This window comes from Mirounga leonina, unplaced genomic scaffold (assembly GCF_011800145.1).
Source record: "Mirounga leonina isolate KUSES-001 unplaced genomic scaffold, KU_Mleo_1.0 Mir_109, whole genome shotgun sequence".
NCBI classification, from domain to species: domain Eukaryota; kingdom Metazoa; phylum Chordata; class Mammalia; order Carnivora; family Phocidae; genus Mirounga; species Mirounga leonina.
Window position 1 is genome coordinate 2,687,624 of NW_023270244.1, and position 22,850 is coordinate 2,710,473.

General features: G+C 37.3%; 1 protein-coding gene across 4 annotated transcripts; it reads left to right on the forward strand.

The window, feature by feature from the left end:
- Positions 1–31: 31 nt before the first annotated feature.
- LOC118019992 (cyclin-dependent kinase 1) lies at positions 32–15,902 on the forward strand. 4 transcript variants are annotated; one of them, XM_035019770.1, is made up of 8 exons: positions 32–158; positions 2,118–2,179; positions 7,351–7,507; positions 8,382–8,505; positions 11,173–11,343; positions 12,574–12,737; positions 13,287–13,428; positions 15,543–15,902. In XM_035019770.1, the coding sequence occupies exons 2-8, from the start codon at positions 2,143–2,145 to the stop codon at positions 15,639–15,641; spliced, it is 894 nt and encodes a 297-aa protein (XP_034875661.1). In that variant the 5' UTR covers positions 32–158; positions 2,118–2,142; the 3' UTR covers positions 15,642–15,902. The 4 variants fall into 4 exon arrangements, with proteins under 4 accessions (XP_034875661.1, XP_034875651.1, XP_034875680.1 ...); XM_035019760.1 differs by lacking the exon at positions 32–158 and adding an exon at positions 168–283; XM_035019789.1 differs by lacking the exon at positions 32–158 and adding an exon at positions 181–269.
- The last annotated feature ends 6,948 nt before the right edge of the window (positions 15,903–22,850 follow it).

A 22,850-nucleotide genomic window follows, 5' to 3' on the forward strand; every position in this document is an offset into this window, starting at 1 on the left:
TGGCGCCCGCCCTCTTGCTTTTTCTCCAGCCGCCGTTTCCACTCTCTTTCGCGCTTCAGCCACCCGGGAAGCCCAGCACCAAGCGTCGCTGGGCTCCGATTGGCTCCTTTGAAAGTCTACGGACTACCTGATTGGTGGGCCCCGGGCCCTTTAGCGCGGTGAGTTTGAAACAGCTCGCACTTAGCTGCAAAGCTGGCTCTTGGAAGTTGAGGCAAGAGCGACGCCGACGTGGTAGCCGCCGCCGCTTTCGTCGCGGGATAATAAGCCGGGTAGAGTTGCTGAGGTCAGGGTCATGCCTACGGGGCGTCTACTCGGCGGGGGCCTGCTCGGAGACCCCGGAGAAGGAGTATTGAGGAACCGGGTGGTATTAGGAGGCCGGACTGGGCAGCAGGGGTCTGCGCGGGGCCGGGCCTCTGGAAGCTAGGCCGCGCCTTCACTCGGGCCCCGGGGGCCTGGGCGTGTGAGCGACGCCGGGGCCCGGCTTTCCCGGAAGGCTCGCGGGAGCCCAGACCCGGCGGGCCTACCGCGGGGAGGGCAGGGGCTGCCCTGGCCTCGGAGTTGCAGTCTGGGGTCGCGGTGGGCAGTTCTCGCCAAGAGGCCGCCGACCTGGCTGAGGAGACTTTCGGGTCCTGCGTGAAGCCAAACCCTTGCACTGGTTCGACGACGCGGATTTCCAGGCTCCGTCCTAGGCCCTGCGGTTCCGGCCGGTCCCGCGTGCGCTCTGCTCTAGCCTCCGGGGGTGGAAAGCCAGACCGCACCTGGGTCAGGTACCCACGCCGGTTCCCAAAGCCGGGCCGTCCCGGAACACCGATCGGATGAACTGACTTGTGGGCCTTCTCGGACTTCCCTCCGTGCCCAAGGCCCTTGTGCCCCCAGAGCTTTTAAGAACACCTGGCCAAGGATAGAACCAGAGGGAATTTGGATTTTTTCGTTTTTCTTTTATGCTTGGTGACTGTTAAATACTATGCAAGGCGGAAAGCTAAGAAATGCCGAGAGATACGTATATGTGTGTTTTAGTATCCCTTAATTTTTGTTTAATACTAGGGTTACCAATGTGCACGTCTTGCTTCCTTTAAAGACCTGGAGGTCTCTAGATAGGAGATGAAGCTGTGGGTGTTTTACATACTGCTGCTAGTAGTACAGAGCCTCAGAAGGCATTTTAAAGCTTCATCCTTTATATTAAATTGTTAGAACAGGAAAATGGAGAGAGGGGAATGAAACCCAGCTTTGAAATTTATTGTTCAAAGTGAGCTCAACAATTTTACTGTTCTTTAGGCATAGTAAATCTGGATATTGTAGAAAAAGGTGATTATCCTAATTATTGCCGTTTTGTAAAATTAAAATAAAAAATATCTAAGATTGGCACTCGTGGCCAGTGTAGTGCAATTTTGTTCATTTAAAAAGGTTTGTCTCTACTTCTGGAATGATTTTGAAGATGACTGGGAGAGATAGAACTTAAGTGTCAATTACTCAGTGACCTTCATATATGATTTTAGTGATGAGTGTGTTAGAAAATCAGAGTAATTATGCTTGGGCTTCTGAAGATGTTTCAATGGCCAACTTCTCAGCTGAGGAAGTCTTGAATGTCTCCTTGTCAGCATTTCAACTGACATTTGAGCAATCTTGCTAATGGGTGAGCAGTGTGGCCACGTTAGCTCTCTGTTTGTGTCTTTAAATATTTTTCCTTTTGAATTTTCTTCAAAAAAAAATGTAAAGTACAAATTGAGTCCAATAACATTATTTGTGGAAGTGTTTGGGTATAACTGACACACATTGGTGCTCCTTAGAAGTGTTACATAAAGAAAACATACTTCTGGTTTTTGTTTGGAAGGGATAGATAAGTTGATAGCTGAATTTGAGGGTTAATTTGACTGGAAGAAGCTAAATATTACGCTGGTTAAGATATACAGACCTAGTGTTTTAAGAGCTAACAAAGATGGAAAAATCTTATTGCAGAAGTCCTTTCCTTTGTAAGTGTTGTTTTAACATAACTAATATTTATGGAAAATTAATACTGCACTAGACACTGGAAAATGCTTTACATATTGTATCTCATTAAAAAAACCACCTTTTGAGTTAGTGGCATGAGATCAAATCAGCTTTTCCTCTCATTTTAGGATCTACCAAATCTGCTGATTAACTATGGAAGATTATACCAAAATAGAGAAAATTGGAGAAGGTGAGTGGTTTTAATAATAAAGTTTTTAAAAAATGATTTAGTAATGCTATAAATCTGGGACATGAAAACATGTAAATATTTATTAAAATCCAGTCTTTAAGGTATCCTGTGCTAATGTGCATTAATTATATGTTCTTTACATGGTAACTTGTAAAATGTTCAGATTTTAAGAAAGTTGAAATTATTCTGATATGATTCCCTGTCTACCCTCTCCATCCCCCTAATAGTCTTACATTTTAAAATACTAAACACTTAATATTTGTATTTTGAGAAGACTATTGATACCTTGTATGTGTGTTGGTGGGGAGAGGTTAGGTGATCCTGAAGGCGCTGACCTATGAGGAGAAGCGGGAGAATTATGTTAAGTTTAATACTGTACTTTTAGTCTCATACAATTATTTTTAAGATCAGTATTTTTACCTAAACTTTGTAAATTAGTACAATAGACTATTAAACCAATTTAAATAAATTTCCTATTTAGTTTCCTTAGATTTAAATGACCTGTTATGTGTACATGTTTAAGCAAATTTAAAACAAATAACTCTTGTATATAATCATTCATTTCCTTTCTGTAGTACTTAAAGTTTCTAAAGAATGTTTATGTGGCATAAATGGAAGAGTAAAAGTATCCCTTTGCCTTTTTTTCCAACAGAATATCTAAGTTTCTATTAAGTTGGTATTTACATTCTACACTCTAGGAACAAATGGTACAGCTTGTACAAAGTAATTTGCTATTAGAGTCCAATTTAGATAGGTTCTGTTTGAGGAACATTTCCAACTAGTATATTTTTAGTGTGTTCCCAAACCCTATTTGTATAAGGAATACTACTAAAAATCCGGGGGCGGAGTACTGGAAAGAATTTAGTGAGATAGTAATGATAAGTTTAGGTGGTGATTGGTTTAGAGATCTATTCTTTTTCTTAACTTACAAATACTATATGATATTTTTAAAAATCACTTAAATACTTTGTAATACCCGCTCAATTAAGCTAATTTTGTTTCTGAGTTGAAAATAAGAAAATATCTACTGTCTTCTGCTTTGAGTTTTTCTTAATCCCCAGAGAATTAAATGAGTGCTGATTTTTAGTTTGGAACAAAAAGTTATTCTTAAAGTGTAAATGTGTTTTTCTTTAAAACTCTGGAACTCCTAACATGCAGGAGACTACAGATTTGACTCTTGAGAAGAGGTACTCTAATTGAAATACAAGCAGTAAAGAGTATAATTTCAAATGTAGTCTTATTTCCTGGAGTTAAAAGATTCCATTCTACTACATGATGTCCTCATATTCCCAATTCACTGACCCCTGGGCTTTTGGCAATGGCTGTTCTTTCACCTTGAAAGCCACTCTCTGCTGCCTTCACTTTCATCTCCTTGTTCTAGTCCAAGTGCATTTTGTAGTTCCCTTTTTGTTATCCTTAATATCCTTTTTCTTTACTACATTGTAAGTAAGCTTTATGAAGTTTGGGATTTTGTCTTGTTCATAAGTGTTTGAACAGGACTTGGCAGTAGTGTCTAGCACTATTGGAGATATTAAAATATTTGATAATAACATTATCTACTTTTCTTTGTGTGTTTTCTTCTGTTTCTTTTTCTGGTTTGTATTGTGTTGACTACTCCAGTGCCTGGCTGTTTTGGATTTTGTGGTGGACACGTTTTTGAAAAAATAAATTGTATGAATAATTTAAGGCCTAGATGATACCTTTCACACAGTATTTTCTTTTGGTTTGCCAGATACCTGGTCAAATTCTACTAGCATTAAAGTAACAATTTGAAAAGTTAAATTTCTTTCCCTCAACTTTATTTTATTTCCAAACATAGAGAAGTTGAAAGATAAATTCAATGAACCTGTAATACCTTTTACCAAGATGTTAATTTTGTCACATTTACTTTATTATCTGTGTGTGTTTTTAGCATTTTGTTTTTCTTTTGACCCATGTAAAGTAAGTTGTAGAGATGTGCTTTACTACTAAATACTTTTGTATGTATCTTCTGAAGAACTAGCCAATGTCATGCATTTCATTTGGTGACTAATGTCTCCTTAATCTTTTTCTAATTTAGAATAGTCATCCTGACTTTTCCACCTTGACACTTGAGTTTTTTGACAACTTGATTCATTTCTTAAATACATCTAGACTTTTCTTGTTTTAGTTATTACAAAGGTGTTCTCTGGTTTCTTCTGAATTACAAAGATCTGAGTGTTGTCACATTCTGTTATAAGAAAACATCTTTTTGGATCATAGAGAGTAGCTATATCCATGATGTGGAACCTAACTTGGCCTTTATTCACTCAATAAAAATTTGATTAAAGTTTTTATGCTTACCATTTAGAGTCTCCAGCACTTGACCATAACTAACATTATTTTTTTAATTTAATAATGTGTAGTTCAGGGTGGTTGGGTGGCTCATTTGGTTAAGCATCTGCCTTTGGCTCAGGTCATGATCCCAGAGTCCTGGGATCATGAGTCCCACATCTGGCTTCCTGCTCAGCAGGGAGCCTGCTTCTCCCTCTCCCTCTGCCTGCCGCTTCCCCTGCTTGTGCTCTCTGTCAAATAAATAAAATCTTTTTAAAAAATATAATAATGTGTAGTTCATTTCAGAGTATATATTATGCATTTCATAAATAATTTTTGGTGCTTAACCAGCAGAATCATTCTGCTTTGTTTAACTAGAGCTCTGTACTAGTAGTTATAAGAGTGGTAATGGTTCATAGAGTCAGAAGAGAGAGCATTGTGATGTCTAAAATTGAATAAATACTAAGGGTTAGATATAAGTTAGTTAATTGTTATAAGTAAATTTTAGGCCCAGATGAGATTGTACAGGAGAGAGAGGAATAGTAGGGGAAAAAATTAGTTCTGAATTTACCATTCACTGCTTATTATGCAATTGACGAATCTTGAATTTGCTTTAACAGTGTGCCCGGTAATTGTGCTACTGACTTACCTACTTTTGTGGTTTTTGATGCAAGAATAATTTATATCCAAAAAATGGACAGACTTTAATTGAACAGAAGGTTATTTTTAAGGATGGTTGTGAAGATCAATAAAATCAGGGTTGTTTTTTTTTTTTTTTTAATTTTATTATGTTATGTTAGTCACCATACAATACATCATTAGTTTTTGATGTGGTGAACCACGATCCATTGTTTTCTTATAACACCCAATGCTCCATGCAGTACGTGCCCTCCTTAATATCCATCACTGGGCTAACCAATCCCCCCTCCCCCCTCCCCTCTAAAACCCTGCTTGTTTCTCAGAGTCCATAGTCTCATGGTTCATCTCTCCCTCCAATTCCCCCACCCCCCCATTTTTCCCTTCCTTCTCCTAATGTCCTCCATGTTATTCCTTATGTTCCACAAATAAGTGAAACCATATGATAATTGACTTTCTCTGCTTGACTTATTTCACTTAGCATAATCTCAGGGTTTTTTAAATCTGGAATAACTTTGGTTATCCAAAAGTCACACTTAACCCAAATTTAGTCAAAATAATGTAAAATTTTAGGCTCCTAGGTCAATTATGTCTTTAAAATCATACCACTATTTAGGAAGGCAGACAATTGTATAGAATTTCTCTGTTTAAAACACAATTAGAACAAAGTTTATGTAACATCACCAAACCATCCTTAATATTCTAATTAAGCCAGGAGATAATTTGATAGTAGTTCTTAGCCTTTTTTGAAATATTGCTACCTTTGGAGAAACTGATAAAACTATAGATCTCCTTAGAAAAATGGACTCTAATCGCTTTTGAAGTTAAACCGTTGTACAGAGAAATAGCAGGTTATTCAGAATTTTATGTAGTCAAGAAGTTCAAGATCTCCCTATATTTTCCAACCTGAATTTAAAATTTTTATTTATCTGTTTATTTAAGATTTTATTTAGTTTTTAAGTAAGCTCCACACCCAACATGGGGCTTAACCTCACGACCCTGAGATCAAGGTCATGCTCTGCCTACTGAGCCAGCTGGGCACCCCTCCAACCACAGTTTTAAAAAGCACTTATCTCGGGGCACCTGGGTGGCTCAGTCGTTAAGCATCTGCCTTTGACTTAGGTCATGATCCCAGGGTTCTGGGATCGAGCCCCGCATTGGGCTCCCTGTTCTATGGGAAGCCTGCTTCTCCCTCTCCCACTCCCCCTGCTTGTTCGTTCCTTCTCTCAATGTGTCTCTCTCTGTCAAATAAATAAAAATCTTTAAAAAAAAAAAAAAAAGGAGCACTTATCTGGGACTAAATGTATCCTGTATATGAATTTTTTTAAATTTAAGGTTTATGCATATTTATTTTTGGGGGGAGTGAGAGTGAGCATACAAGCAGAGGGGGGGTGGCAGGCAGAAGGAGAAGCAGGCTCCCCGCTGAGCAAGGACCCCCCCCCCCCCAATGCTGGACTTGATCCCAGGGTCCTGGGGTCATGACCTGAGCCGAAGACAGACCTAAACCAACTGAGTCACCCAGGCATCCCATTGTATATGAACTTTTTAAACTAGTTCATCTCTCTTAATATTGCCGCTTCTGTTCTCTGTATCCACCCTCCTCCTGCCCAAGATTTCTTATACTGACATTGTTGCTCATTATCTGAAGCTTATATATCAGAATCTGTGTTCTTGTTAACTTCCAAATGGGTGTGAGGCTTTCATACTATATAGTAGATATTTTGAACTTTATTAAATTTACTAAATTTGCTAAATATTTCCCAAATATTTAGTAAAATATTTTAGCTCCATTTTTTCTATTTGAAATGCATAAAACACTCCTACAGTTTTCTGAAAGTGTGACAGTGACTCCTATTAATAATTCCTCAGCCCAAATCATCTTCACCCTATATTTTATGCCTGCTTTATTGTTGGGTGGGATATTTGAAAGGAGATAAATCTCAATCGGCAAAGGATCCATTTTCTTTTCTTCTCTAAAATGTGCTGGGAAATTATTGGTAATTTAAATGTATGGGAAAATTGTGACAACTACATGAATTTTATTTCTAAACTATAGACATGATAGCTTGTAGTTAGCCTCAGTTTCTTTTTGGAAGTGATGAGGGTATAATTATGAGTAAGACACTTCCTATCTGGTCACAGTAGACATTTCTATCATGTGACACTTAATGGGATCAGTCATTTTTTAAAATCTTAGTTTGTGGAGGGTTTCATATAGTAGACATTTACTTTGTCTGTTTCAGGTACCTATGGAGTTGTGTATAAGGGTAGACACAAAACTACAGGTCAAGTGGTAGCCATGAAGAAAATCAGACTAGAAAGTGAAGAGGAAGGGGTTCCTAGTACTGCAATTCGGGAAATTTCTCTATTAAAAGAACTTCGTCATCCAAATATAGTCAGGTATGGTATATCTGAATTTAAACCATTTTCCGCATACTATTTCAAATGTGAATTTCAATGTGGAAATTTTTACATTTGCTTAATATCTGGTCTAACTTTGCTGAGCGGAATAGAACTCTACTATTTTTGTTCAGTGGGAATGCCAGGCATAGGAAGAATAGGCTTAAAGCAGGAACAAAGTTAGAGGAGCTTGGTAATAAGAGATTTGTATTGGGGGCTGGAAAATCAAGGTAAACTGGCCAAGGGAGAAAAGGAAATCCTTTTTCACAGACCTTTATCACCGATACCAATCTGAGCTCTGGTCCTTGAAGACCCCTTAGTCAGAGTCCTAAGACAGGTAGCTAGGTCAGATGAAAAAAAATTTTTTTCTTTAAGTATTTGGATTGGTGTTTGGGGATTTGTTTCCTAATAGTCCAAGTTAGGGTTTAATTGCATTTTTCTGGGGCTGGAAATAGTGAGCAACTGTTAAGGGTTCCTAGTAAATTTTAAAATTTATTTCTATAATTTACTTCATTGGAAAGACAAGGTCTGAGCAACAGTCAACCTAAAAATGTTCTAAATGTCTTTTTTTTAAAAGAAATGTTCTTTTGAAATATAAGTGATTTAATAGTTAGCACCTTCAGCATAATATGACTTAATTTTCATTTGCTGTCCTGAATGTCCTTTCTCAAATTCTAGTTTAGTACTAAAGGTTTTCACTACTAGGGAAGCTACCATCTTTTCTTTCCCAAAACTATGTATTTTTTGTTATAGAAAATTTCTTACAGTCTCACTTTCTGTGATAACCATTGTTAAATTTACGGAAGTTTTATTTTGTGAGAGGTCGAAAATGTTCGGTAGATTTTTTTTTCCACATGATTATTTTATTCTCTAGTCTTCAAGATGTGCTTATGCAAGATGCCAGGTTATATCTCATCTTTGAATTCCTTTCCATGGATCTCAAGAAATACTTAGATTCCATCCCTCCTGGTCAGTTCATGGATTCTTCACTTGTTAAGGTAAGAAGCTTATTTAATTTTATTAGTATTTATCCACTTACTAAATTTATTAGTATTTATCTTACTTAATTTTATTAGTATTTATCCTCTGAGTGTAAAGGGTCTACTCTAGAAGTTCTGTATTTTGGGGGAATATGCTTAGAAAAAATGTTAGTAGAAAGAGGAAGAAAATATTTTTCTTCCACAGTGTATAGATTAAAGTTACCCTTTTTATTAGTAGATAGTGCTTCTAGTTATAAAGTGAAAAGCAGTGCCTGGGATAACATAAAACCATTAAGTATGTATTCCATTGTTGGAAACTAGGATATTTTGGTCTTTATTTGGCCGTCAGCTGTGTGTAAAACAATGTAACAAGCTTGGTAGGGTAATGACAGCAAGTGGTTTTATTTTATTCTGGTTTTGAATGTTTTAATTTATTGTTGACATTATATTTCAGTTAAATTATAAATGTATCATTTTTTTTTTTTAAAGCACTGTAATCTATAAAGTAGATGTGTCTTTCCTTTAACTGTACCAATACCAAACCACTCCTCAGGGGTAGGTAGCCATTGTTAGTTTTTTAGTAGTCTTACAGATGCTTGTATGTCAACTTTGTATATACACATACACTGTTTTACAGAACGGTAAAACCCTTTTTCTGTGAGACATTCAGCATAGGTTGCCCATCTATCTAAATGTTTGATCTAATTATTTATTTTTAAAGATTTTATTTATTTATTTGAGAGTGAGAACGAGCAGGGGGTAGGGGCAGAGGGAGAGGGAGAAGCAGACTCCTTGCTGAGCAGGGACCACCCCCCCCCTCCCCAAAGCAGGGCTCAATCCCAGGACCCTGAGATCATGACTTGAGCCCTGAGCCAAAGGCAGACGCTTAACTGACTGAGTCACCCAGACACCCCTGATCTAATTATTTAAACCAATTCCATACTGATAGACATTGAAGTCGTATTCCAACTCGGTGATTTATGCTCTCATGAACCATGCCCCAGTGAATCCTTATGTTTATTTTTTTATTTTTATTTATTTTTTTTAAAGAGTTTATTTATTTATTCATGAGAGACAGAGAGAGAGAGGCAGAGGGAGAAGCAGGCTCCCAAGGAGCAGGGAGCCCGATGCGGGACTCGATCCCAGGACCCCGGGATCATGACCTGAGCCGAAGGCAGACGCTTAACCATCTGAGCCACCCAGGCGCCCAATCCTTATGTTTATTTGTGGTCATTTGCAACTTTATAGAATAAATTCTATTTTTTTTTTTTTAGATTTTATTTATTTGATAAGAGTACCAGCGAGTGCACGAGAGTCGTGGGGAGGAGCAGAGGGAAAGGGACAAGCAGACTCCGTGCTGTGTGCGGAGCTGGACTTGGGGCTCAGTCTCACAACCCTGAGATCTTGACCTGAGCTGCAACCAAGAGTTGGATGCTTAACTGACTGAGCCACCCAGGTGCCCCTAGAATAAATTCTTATAGCTTTAATCAGTGAGTTGAAGATGTTCATTTACATTTAAAATCTTGATAATGCCAGTTGCCCTCTAAACAATAGTAGCACTTTACTCATCGTGGTGTGTGACAGTTATTTTTTTTAGCACCTACTTCTATCAATCTTGTAAATATTTTATCAGTCCATTATGTGAAAACATATTATCATTTTGTATCTCATTTAATAATTTTTCATTTTTAGCTATTTATAAACAGCCTATACGTAATTCTTTTTTAAAAATATTATTTTAAGTAATCTCTACTCCCAATGTGGGGCTCAGACTCAAGAGTCGCACTCTGTTCTGACTGGGCCAGCCAGACGCCCCAGTCAATTCAGTCTTTTTTTTTTTGTTTTTCTAACAGTTGATTTTATGTATTATTTGTAATTTTGAACTTTTTAAGTCAATACTATTGCTATGTGTACTTTATATTTCTGTAATACCCCTGTTGCTTCAAATGACAATTACATTGTCTGGCAACACCTGTCTTACACAATATTTTTCTCTGAACTAATAAATAGCATGTTATGATAATTACCTTTATTTAAATATATAATCATAATATCCTGTTTGTTATTTCTTTTGGAATCTATGACTAGTGTTTCCAAAGAAGAAATTAATATGTAATGATAAGAAATAGAAATGGACCAACCTTATTCAAAATAAAAAGAGTTGCTATAAACATATAGACTAAAGTTTAAAAAACTGTCTGTGGGGCGCCCCGGTGGCTCAGTTGGTTAAGCATCTGCCTTCGGCTCCGGGTCCTGGGATTGAGCCCCGTGTCCAGCTCCCTGCTCAGTGGGGAGTTGGCTGCTCCCTCTCCGTCTGCCCCTCCCCCTCCACTTGTGCTCTGTCTCTCACTTTCTCTCTCAAGTAAATAAGTAAAATCTTTAAAAAACTACAGAACTTAAGAATTGGGTACAAAAAATAGTAGAAGACTAAATGAGTTCATATGGATATGGATGTGTCCATAAGGAAAATATCTTTGTCTCAGGTATACAAACATGATACTGTATATCAATGGGCTTCCCACCCCCAAATGCTGCTTGTTAGTCTCAAATGCCTGAAAGCTTTTGTGGTCGTTAAATTATTTCCCTGCATTATAATTTCTTATATCTTAGAAACAAACCCACCAAGATTATTTAGAAAATCATTATGTGGGACAGTTAAGTTTCTAACTAATTTCCTTCTTCCAGAGTTATTTGTACCAAATCCTACAAGGGATTGTGTTTTGCCACTCCAGAAGAGTTCTGCACAGAGACTTAAAACCTCAAAATCTATTGATTGATGACAAAGGAACAATTAAACTGGCTGATTTTGGCCTTGCCAGAGCTTTTGGAATACCTATTAGAGTATACACACATGAGGTATGTAGAATAGTGTTTTTTGGTGCTTTTGAGTAATTGTGATTGCTGGCTTGTTTTCTGTATTTGTTCATTAAGTCAAACACTCAATAAGAAAGATTTCCATCCTGCCAGCATGAATTTATTGCCTCTCAGCTCCAAACTCACTCTTCATTGCATGCTATGTGAAAATCTAATGGGGCCTTTAAATATTCTTTCTTTGCCCACAAGCGTGATGGCTGTAGCAGGTGTGGGGAGAGGCACTGCCGGAGGAAGGGGTTTTCCTTGCTACAGTTCTAAGAGTTATTCCTTATTAGTTAGTCTCTTTTTCTAACCCTCTTTTGTTTAATAATCCTTCTTAGTAAACCTTCCCCAAGCAAATCACCGTGTAGTTTCTGTCTCCTGATTGGATCCTCTCTGGTACACAAATTGGTAAAAGAGAGGTTTTGTTGCTTATGGGTTACTGTTTCAGACATATTTAGAAACTACTGAATATAATCAAGTTTTGTCCATGTTCCACAGATGACTTGGCATTTCATTTGTTACTTCCAGAGGGAAAGAGAGTGTTGACTTCTATAGTAAAGGACTTCTGGAAGATGGTTTTCTGTGGCATTGTCTATCCCTGAGCCCAAAGACTATCTCCAAATCAGAACTTATAACATTGTTCATTTGGTTAGATGTATTGGCTTATTTTCATCATTTTTCCTATGGCTGTATAAAAAAGTAAAGATTATTTGGTTCCCATTGGCTTAAACAGTTGCTACTGACCTCATTAAGTTAGAGATGATATTTTTACCATCGTGATAAATTATAGATACTAAAATAGTAGATCAGCTCTGACCACTAATAAACTTATTTGACTTGCTCATGTTTTTAGCATGTAAGCAGTGTATGTACGTGCATTGTACAGTGTCACACCCAAATCCATTATCAGTGGCTTTTTTTTTTTTTAAGTGAATGCTGTCTTGACTATTTTGATTCTTGGACTTTAATGATTTGAAAAGCAAGAAAAGAGCTGGTATGCTTTTATCTGATGTTTGTTTTGTTTTTTTTTAACCCCCTCATGAATAGAACTTACAAATGAAATATTTATCTTCCATTTATTATTTTGTGTATAGTTAGTTGACTTTCAAGCAATGTTATCAGAGGCAACCATGGAACCTTTTAAAGGACAGTCCTACTGAAATATAAAAGTGTATATTTAGTAATTTAATGCACTGCATTTATTCAGTGTAAAAATTTGCTTTGTAATAGGTGGTAACACTCTGGTATAGATCGCCAGAAGTATTGCTGGGGTCAGCTCGCTACTCGACTCCAGTTGACATTTGGAGTATAGGCACCATATTTGCAGAATTAGCAACCAAGAAACCACTTTTCCATGGGGATTCAGAAATCGATCAACTCTTCAGAATTTTCAGGTATTTTGTCTTTTTAAGAACTTTAAAATTTCGGGGGCGCCTGGGTGACTCAGTTGGTTAATCAACTGCCTTTGGCTCAGGTCATGATCCTGGAGTCCCGGGATTGAGTCCCTCATCGGGCTCACCGCTCAGCGGGGACTCTGCTTCTCTCTCTGACCCTCCCCCCTCTCATGCTCTATCTTATTCTCTCTCAAATAAATAAATAAAATATTTTTTTTTTTTTTTAAAGATTTTATTTATTTATTTGACAGAGAGAGACACAGCGAGAGAGGGAACACGAGCAGGGGGAGCAGGAGAGGGAGAAGCAGGCTTCCCGCCGAGCAGGGAGCCCGATGCGGGGCTCGATTCCAGGACCCCGGGATCATGACCTGAGCCGAAGGCAGACGCTTAACGACTGAGCCACCCAGGCGCCCCAATAAATAAAATCTTAAAAAAAAAAAAGAACTTTAAAATTTCAAGTGAAATAATAATGAAGGCAACATGTATTGTAATATTAAGATTATATTTATGCTTTAACTAATAATTTCTTGTTTTGCTATACCCTTTTAGAGCTTTGGGCACTCCCAATAATGAAGTGTGGCCAGAAGTGGAATCTTTACAGGACTATAAGAATACATTTCCCAAGTGGAAACCAGGAAGCCTGGCATCCCATGTTAAAAACTTGGATGAAAATGGCTTGGATCTGCTCTCGGTAAGGAGACCCTTTATACTGACTTCAGCATTTTTGATTCTGAATGTGCTCAATTCATTTCCTTTACCTGGGAAATAGAAAACCAACATATATTGAGCTAGGCACATAACTATTACGCCTGTTATGTTTATTGTATTACTAGCTCCATTTTAGATTCCAAGAAACACGAGTGGTTTTGAGAGGAGGTTTTAGCATTAGTTGTTGTTTGTTTGAGTTTTTAATCTGTTAGGTAGCTACAGATGCTCTGTGAAGGAGAGGCCAGGCTTAATATGCCTTAATTATTTTTAAGTAGCTGGTTCGTAGTAGCCTTCCTTTCTAACTTTTTATCTCGGTGTTTACAACTTTTTAGTTTATCTGAGACATAGGTGTTTTCCTTATTGCTTGATATTTTTAGTTTTTGAAGCCTTTTACTGCATGAACTCATGAATTTCTCACTTTGTGCCTCATGTATATCAGAAAGGTTAGTAGAAGGACTAACGTAGTTCTTAAAAATCTTTCCCCTTTACTACATTGCCATTCCCAAGTAATAGTTGTTTTCTTTAAAAGCAAGACAAAAAAATCTATTAGGATAAAATAAATTGTCCTAGGTAGGCCTTTAAGAAGGTAGGCTTTAAGAAAATTGTTTTAGAACAGTATTTAAATATTGAGCTTTTAGACAGAACTAATTTTTATGAATCTCAGCTAATGTAATGACAGAAGAAAATAAGGTTTGTGTAGGTTACTGAACAAAAAAAATATGTATATTGTTCTATTATCCTGTAAACCTTCTAATTGGTCTTTGGGCTCCTTTCAGAATTTATAAATCATTATGCTACCAAATTCAGCTCAGATTTCCAAATTGCTTTATGCTTTAACTAATAATTAAGTGAATTAGTGAAGTCCAAAGTCCTTTATCTGTCATTCACATATTTTATATTATCAGTTGTTGATTTGACTTAGAAAGTGTTCCTTATCCTGGGCCCAATCTGTCTTTTTAACGTCTGTAATTTTTGAACACAAAGAATTTCACTTCAGTCAATGAAACAAAAATCAAATACTGTAAATCATGGTTCCTTAGTCTAGCTGGTATTGACCTCTTGGACTGGATCATGTTTTGATACTAGGGGCTGTCCTGTACATTACAAGATATTTAACAGCATCCCAGTCCTCCATCCCATAGCTACCAGGATCATATTCCTCTCACTTGTGACAACCCAAAATGTCTCCAGACACTGTCATATGTCCCCTGACAGGCAAAGTCTCACCCAGATGAGAACCGCTGCTGTAAATCCTCAGACTTCGTTTTAGATTTAAACTCCTTAGTTCTAAGAACTTGGGCAAGTTACTTAACCCTTGAGCCTCAGTGTCCTCATTGTAAAATGGGACCAGTACTTAGCTTTTGCGGTGAGGATTAAGTAACATCATATGTGCCAAGCACTTAATATAGTGCTTGTTACATGATAAGAGCTCAGAGGGTTACTAGATAGTAAAAGTATATCTAGTCTGCTTATTGATTTGGTTTTCTTTAAGATTAATGTTTAAGATAAAATTTAAGATCAATATTAAACTTTATACAGTCTTTTCTGGTGATGTGTAAATTAAAACTTTAATACTAGGTTGTCTGACTATAATTCATTTACTGACTCATTTTAACTATGTTTATAACACATTGTGCTCTGGTTTTGTTTTTATTTGGAACTTGCTGGAAGCTACATTAGAAACCACTATAGTTAATTGCCACCATTTCAACAATGTTATAAATAACTCAGATGGCCATTTAATTCTCAAAGTAAATATAATTAACTAGATATCTTTCTTAAATTTATGTCCTGGTTTTAAAGCTATCTCTGAATGCTTGTGTCTTAAAGCATGATTTGTAGCAAAAAGAGGTTGTTGAGATATCTGTAATTTAAGGAATAAGTTATTTTAGAGCTAGAGGGTGAAATATGGAGGATGAGGCATTTATGTGGTTTGGTATTGAACTAATGGAAATGTTCATTTAGTTGTTTTTTTAATTAAAATTATTAACTTATGGCTTATTGGTAGAGAAATTAAGGCTTTATGGAAATTTTTTTTATGGTTCATTTCTTAATAAAAACCTTTTTTGCTTTTTATCTCCCCCCCCACACCCCCAGAAAATGTTAGTCTATGATCCTGCCAAACGAATTTCTGGCAAAATGGCACTGAATCATCCATATTTTAATGATTTGGACAATCAGATTAAGAAGATGTAGCTTTCTGACAAAGAGTTTCCCACGTATCAAGAACAGATAGTTATATTTTTACTGCTAACTTTGTCTGTTTTTGTTTTGTGTGTTTTTCTTTTCTTTGTTGTAAACTTAAGCTGTACTTCATCTTCTGATTTCAAAAGTGTAACTTAAAAATGTAAATATTGTTCTATATGAATTTAAATATAATAATTCTGTATATGTTTATAGATCTCACTGTAACAACTTTGTTACCATAATAAAACTATAAATCTAGTTTTGATGTCAGGAATTGCAAAAATTTTGAGTTAATTTAAATCATCGCAAACCTTAGAGTCTGGTTTTCCGGTAGTTGGAACCACTAAAATTTAGGGAAGTGTGCTAAGTTCAAAGTTCGTAAAGCTTTGAAGTGTTTTGATACTCTGAGTGTTTGAATTTTGTCAGTTTCTTGCCAATTGGTAACTGTTCAACCTGCCTAAAGATGAGTTTTTTCTGCTGGTATTTCAATTTATGACCTAAATGTTTAAGCATTCAGAATGAGAAGACTATCCAGATTTGAGAAATGATGCTAAATTTATAGAGGTTTTCAGTAACTTATGAAACTAACATTAGAGCATGCCAAAGTTTTCTAAGTTTTACAGTCAGAGATGAAGGGCTGCTCACAGCAGGGAAGAATAGTTTAGATAATTTATGAACTAGCCTAATTTTAGGTAGGTTATTAAAGTTATTTGTCTAAGTGAATTCTTATGCCTTGGTCAGAGGTAATAACTAGAAAAAGGAGTTGCTCATCTTGGCTTTCAAGTCTGACTTAAAATCTATTTGCAAATTTTGACATAATTTTGCCTTTTAGCAGCCTTAGAAGGTTCTAATATACAAGTATTTAGCTAAAATCACTAGCTTTAGGAATTGTTAAATTAATAATGCTGTTTGTTGTGATTCCTATCTATAAGGAGCCTAATTTAAATTATTTGTTATAGCCAAGAGAAATTTCTATAAGAAGTTTTAAACTTTTTCGTGTACATCTATCTGTTATCTAACTATAACCATCTATTTTTCTTCCCGGTTACCTAAGGCTGGAATGGGCATTCCTGTGTTATTGGTTGCATATGTAATGTGTGATCTACTTAATTTATATTGTCTTGGAATTTTTGCACTCTGTAGGAGAAAGTGTGGTTTTTTTTTTGGCAATGGGATTTGTAAGATCAGAGGTTTGGTGGCCTTGTTCTAGGTCCTTTGGTAGAAGCCAGCCTGCAATTAGAGAATGCAGAACCTAGAGATGGAAGTTGTTTGGGGTCACATTGTAAAGAGTTACGATTTCATGGTGGGAATTTGGTAAATGAAAGGTCACACAAAAGATTTAATTGAGATGGTGAAATGACATACCTACAGACTTGAGTTTTCTTACCTATAAAGAGTTGAACTGGCTCTGTTTTTCAAATTGTGGATTGCAATCCTATAGTGGTTCAGGACCATTCTTAATCATGACCCTCCCCAGTGTAGACTAGAAACTCAGTGTATCTTCTATAATTATTTCTTGGTATTTTGGTTTCAGTGATGTATAGATACATGAGGGTTACAGGTGTTTGGGGCTTTGTGGATTTGGTAGAAGCAGCATGCAGCCTCACTGTGATTGCTCCATGAAAGTCAGTAAGTCGTCAATTTAGAACCGACTTTGTGGACCAGGGAAATGAGATGGTGGAACAAGTGCGATCAACTGCTATAATGAGCATCCTACTTATTTGTGGAGTCTGACGAAAGTGTTTATGTCAGCTTCAGTGGCTGGGTGAAAAGCTACTGAATTGGGTCCTCCCTCATCTCATGCATATTTTTTAATTGGCTTGTGCTATGGTACTTCTGATTAATTTTAAAATGGAATGTGTCTCTGGGCCAGTAATTCTCCAATCTGTTGTACACTAGAAACACCTGAGACTAATTCTAGTCCTACCATGAACAATTCTGAAGTTGAAAACTGGGAAATGTGTCCTGGAAACTATTTTTTTCAGAAGTTGCCCAAGCTGATTCTGATGCCAGTTATCAGTCGGTGGGGAGTTTAACGAATTTGGACCTACATCTAGTTTTAGTTGTCTTAAAACTTCATTGCATCATGCAGTATCTTTAACTTGTTCTATTTCTGTTTCAGTCTGTACTCTTTAGTGAGGGGAGATAGCTATATATTTTGTCACCAGTGTAAGATTTTCATATACTTGAGTATATAGCACTGTGACAATTGCCGTATGTTAGCATTGTCCCTAGTATTTACAGGAGGGTTTTTTGGTTTTTTTTTGTTTGTTTTTTGAGTTTAAATATATAAGCAGTTAATACAGAGGTTAATACATAATGTACAATAAAATCTTGGGGACATACATATATAAATTTAATGTTTTGGGGAAAATGATAGAATTTTAGAGTTGAGTTAATAAGATGGCCCAATAAGAGGTCTTTTGGGGACTTGGATTAACAGGCTTAAATAACTGTTAAATAGCAAAATAATTTTTAACTGGAAAATTCTGTTGAATGGAACAAACTTTTTATATCGGTGCCGTTAGCAAACTGTACTTTATAATAGGGTCAACTTCAGGCCCATCGCTTAAGTAATTGCCACATTCAAACTGGAGGCATTGCATAGGACCATAGAGACATTTTGCAGGTGGATGGAACAGAGACAACTAGGAATGTGTGTGGAGTGAAGAGAGTAGTGGGCATTGTTTAAATAGGGTTGGGCCAAAATGGATAGAGTATTGAATGACTAAAGGGAAAGGGAAGGATGGAGGGATAAAAAGTAAAGACCTAGAAGAGGGAGAAGTATTTCTGACTTAAAAGTAGTATCTAAAAGAAGGCAAAGTTGGGGTAGTAATGGTATTGGAAAGCATTGTAATTTTAGTTCATTTGGTGAAGTTTAATGAGGTGTTTGGAAGCAAAAGTAGATCTTTTAATCCTGTGCCTTAGTGTAAATTTCAACTTTTTAAGATATCTTAACTTCAGAAGAGGGGCGCCTGCGTGGCTCATTCGATTAAGCGTCTGCCTTCAGCTCAGGTCATGATCTCAGGGTTCTGGGATCGAGCGCCGCGTCATGCTCCCTGCTCAGTGGGGAGTCTGCTTCCCCCCTCCATCTGCTCCTCTCCCCACTTGTGTTCTCTCTCTTTCAAATAAATAAAATCTTTAAAAAAAAAAACAAAACTTCAGGGACGCCTGGGTGGCTCAGTCAGTTAAGTGTCTGCCTTCAGCTCGGGTCATGATCCCTCTCTCTCTGACAAATAAATAAAACATCTTTTAAAAAAAACCCCACAAAACTTCAGAAGAAATGTATTGCGAGTCATACAGTTGGTTGTTGAAGAGGAGAAAAGGTATCACAATAGTAATATTCCTTTAGAATGCTGAAGGTCTGCTTTAGCAATTTGCATTCGGATCTCCTGGAGAGCTTGTTAAAACCGATTTCTGGTCTATGCCCAGGTTTCAGTAGGTTTTGTGTGGCAATGAATATGCTTTCTTAACAAGTTCCCAGGTGATGATGCTGATGCTTCAGGGACCACAGTTTAAGAATCACTAATGACTAGTACTCAGAATTGCAAAGAACTGAAGAGAAGGAACCTATTTGGCCCACGTGTTGGGTTTGTAGAGGGAAGTACAGGAAGTGCAGAAGGAGAAATGGACCTAAAGCCAGGCATACATTTAAAGGTTGAACTGGAATTTGAACCTAAACCTTCCATTGTCATTGTTGACAAAAGTGAATGCTGTGATGTAAAGAACTGGAGAGATTAGGGTTTGGCTCCCATTTCCGCCGTTTCTGTTTGTGACCTTGCATAAGTTACTCAGTGTCTGAGTCGGTTTCCTCACTTGTACAGTGGAGATCACAGAACTTAATTATGTAAATATATGTAATATATTTATATAATACAGAAATAGGATTGTAGCATCGTCAGGAATAGAGATGGGCTTGCCAGGCATCCTGCATATATAGGACATGTCCATTTTTGCCAGGATGCCCTAAATGTCCTTTTTTTCGATATATTACAAAAAATTGGGCAGTTAGTGCTATTTTTCTGCTACAGTAATTGCTACTTTAATCCATTAAATAGCAACACTAGGTGGGGGAGAGGGTGTAGGTGAGGTTCCTAGCACGTGGTAATTTCTTTGCACGCTTAGTTAGCAGTTTTTCTCATTCCCTCTTAAAGCACTTCTTTTACTTTCTCCTTCACTGAAGTGTAAGTCCAGTGAGGGCAGGGCCATGTCTTGTTCTTCATCCTCCCAGCCCTTGGTCTAGTACCTGGAGCATTAGACATGATTCCAGTCCTTTAAGTTTGCCCAGAGGTAGTGGCACCTCGCCTTCAGTTATAATTGGACATGTGTTGTGAGCAGCCACTGTGCTTTACATACATTTCCTCTGTGTTTTCACAGCAACCTTGTAAGGGAACAAGCATTCATTTTACAGATGATGAAACTAAGATTTGTAGAACCTGCCGAAGTAACCTACCAAAGACCACAAGGCCCGTAAATGCGAGAGCAAGGAGGGATCTGGGCTTTGGCTTCAAACTGTTCTCTTTCCATGGCATCATGTTGGTTCCTAGATAAATCCATAAAGAAAACATGTATCTCGTTTCAAATTTAAGAAATCACTGAAGAAGGCAGGCAAATAACTAAAGCCAAGGCGGCCGAGATGCCAAGAAGCACCAAACTGAGGGTTGTCAAAACCAACACGATGGGCCTGCAGGTCTCTTCATTAGCACCAAAGCTCCTGACAGGTTATCCAAAACCTCCATGTCAAGGTTGAAAGGTCCAAGGTCACCAGAGGAAGATAACAGCTTTCAATCTAGTCCATTTTCCTATCCTGTTTTAGGTGGCAATATCCCCTTGTATTGGGGGAACCCACTACTGTAGCATGTGGTCCTATTGGGGTTCTTAATTCTGGCTTTCCACTCCTTGTTCATAAGGATGACCCAGATTGGATCAGCTATAGTATGCCACAACCCAGCTGCAGTAATTGGTTCAAGGAGTGGACAAGTGACCTAAACAAGACCCCTCAGGGTCCCTTTTGCTATAGAAACCTTGAGAGAATGAAGTGCTCTTTCTGCTGGTATTTTTAACTTGGGAGAACATGACTGGAATCCTGAGCCATCTTCACCACAACTCGAGCTACCTGAGCTGACAAAGTGATAAATAGATTCCTGGGACCATGATGTCCCTGCTTCTGGTCCTGAAGCCCTGGTTCCTGCAGGGCTGCTTTAAAATTGTATGAGCCACTCAGTATTCCTTGTAGGTGTAGGGACTGTGGGTTTTGTTTTGTTCTAGCTTAATCTAGTTTGAGTTGGGCTTCTGTTGTTTAAACCTCAGAGTCCTGACTAATTCCCCTGTCAACATAAAGGCAACTGGATGAATAATTTTAAAGGAGCCCTCAATTTAAGCACCCTTGTAGTTACAAATTCCTGCATAATTAAATATCTTCCTTCTTTGAAAGCTCTTTATTGCTCATAATCATAGTTTTCACTGCAGCTTCTAGTACTGATTGTGTAGGATAGTACTGATATAAATGTATGCCTATTGACCTTTCAAAAAACCTATAAACTTTGGGGAAATGTTTATGTTATGGATACCTACTCTATCAGGAGTAGAAATCTGTAAAATCCACTCTTCTACAGGCAGTCATTCTTTTCCTTGAGATAGGATTTCACAACCATGCTGTACTTCTCTGTTAAGGAAATAATGCAATAACATGAGTAGAATGTATTTGGAAAATTTATTTGCTAATGAGTGTTAGTAGTTCCTTATATTTGCAAAGAGCTTTATAGTAATTAACTAGCATATGCTATTTCACTAGACAGAAGCTTCCTATACTATAAGAGTGCCCTGAACTATAAAACCACAAGAATAATTATACCATAACACATTCTTTATAATACAGAGAGAAAAGATACATTTCCCAGCTGAACATAGCCATTTGTCTCAATGGTTCTGGTATTATGACAAACATATTTATGTGCAAGAAAATATAAATGTGTTCTTCATGAAGTGTGTTCAAGGATCCAAATGGGAAGCAGAGCATTTGCTCCATCTTAAATCTTGCTAGAATTTGAACATAGTTTTAGAAGTGCTTTTTGGCTTGTTTGAAATACTTCTCATGCACAGGCACTAATGGAAAACGGCTCAGAACATAAAAAAGATCGCAAATTCCCAGGTGAGCACAGAATGTTTTTTTGACCCGTCAACATCAGTCTGAAGCCCCGTGAACTGGATGACAAATGCAATGTGAATTATATGTTGGGACCTCTTAATTAGCCTTGCTAACTAGAAGGTCATAGCAGGTTGGATATCTCTAAAGAACAAACAAATCTCACCTTCCTTGCCCCAAATTTTGGCATTCACTGTGTGACCCACCCACTTTAAGCAATGAATTATATTAATTAGTTAGTGAAATAAACTTGTAGAATTGAATGGGGTCTCTCAGACATCAATTTAATCCTTATTTTCGCCAGGAGGAACCTGTGGATTTTAGCAATAGAGTGAGAATTAGAACGTAGGCTTTCTGATTTCCAGTTTAAGGAGATTTCTACTGTTTTAGATTGGCTCTGACAGTGAATTTGGGTCAATAATGGAGTCAAGAAAGAAATGTATTTTAAGGATGAAATATTCAGGCAGGAGAAAACCCAAGTAATCAGGAGAAAATAGTAAGTTGGATCAGAGAAAGTTACATACATTTTCACTTCCTAGAAATTAGAAGGGAAATAGCCAACCATGCAAGTAGCACATGCAAGCCAAGCACACGGTGCACGGTAGGAACTGAGTGTTGTTTGCAAAAGCAATAGCAATTCTCATTCTCTGCGCCCCTTCAGAGGATAATCTGGGACTTAACTCAGATGCTACGGGTAATTTTTAAGTGACACTTTCTAAAAACAAAAAACTTGATCCCACTGCAATTTAAGTATAAGATAAACATTGTGCTAGTTAATATTACATATTCATAAAGGTCTCCGGCACTGGAATAGCTAACATATATTAGCTGACATGTATAATAAAAGAAAAAGGCAAAGAGCTCAACTTCATCTCTTTTATCATTTTTCAAGAGAAATATCTCATGTGTTATCATGTTTGGAATATTTCCTAACATGGCCCACAAGTGAGGAATAAACAATTCAATGTGCCTAATGGCAAAAAATAAAAGAATTATTCGCAGACAACTGGACTTTTGAGCAGATGTTTATTTAAATCCAAACAGCAACTCCTACTTTTCCTGTTATCTCCAAT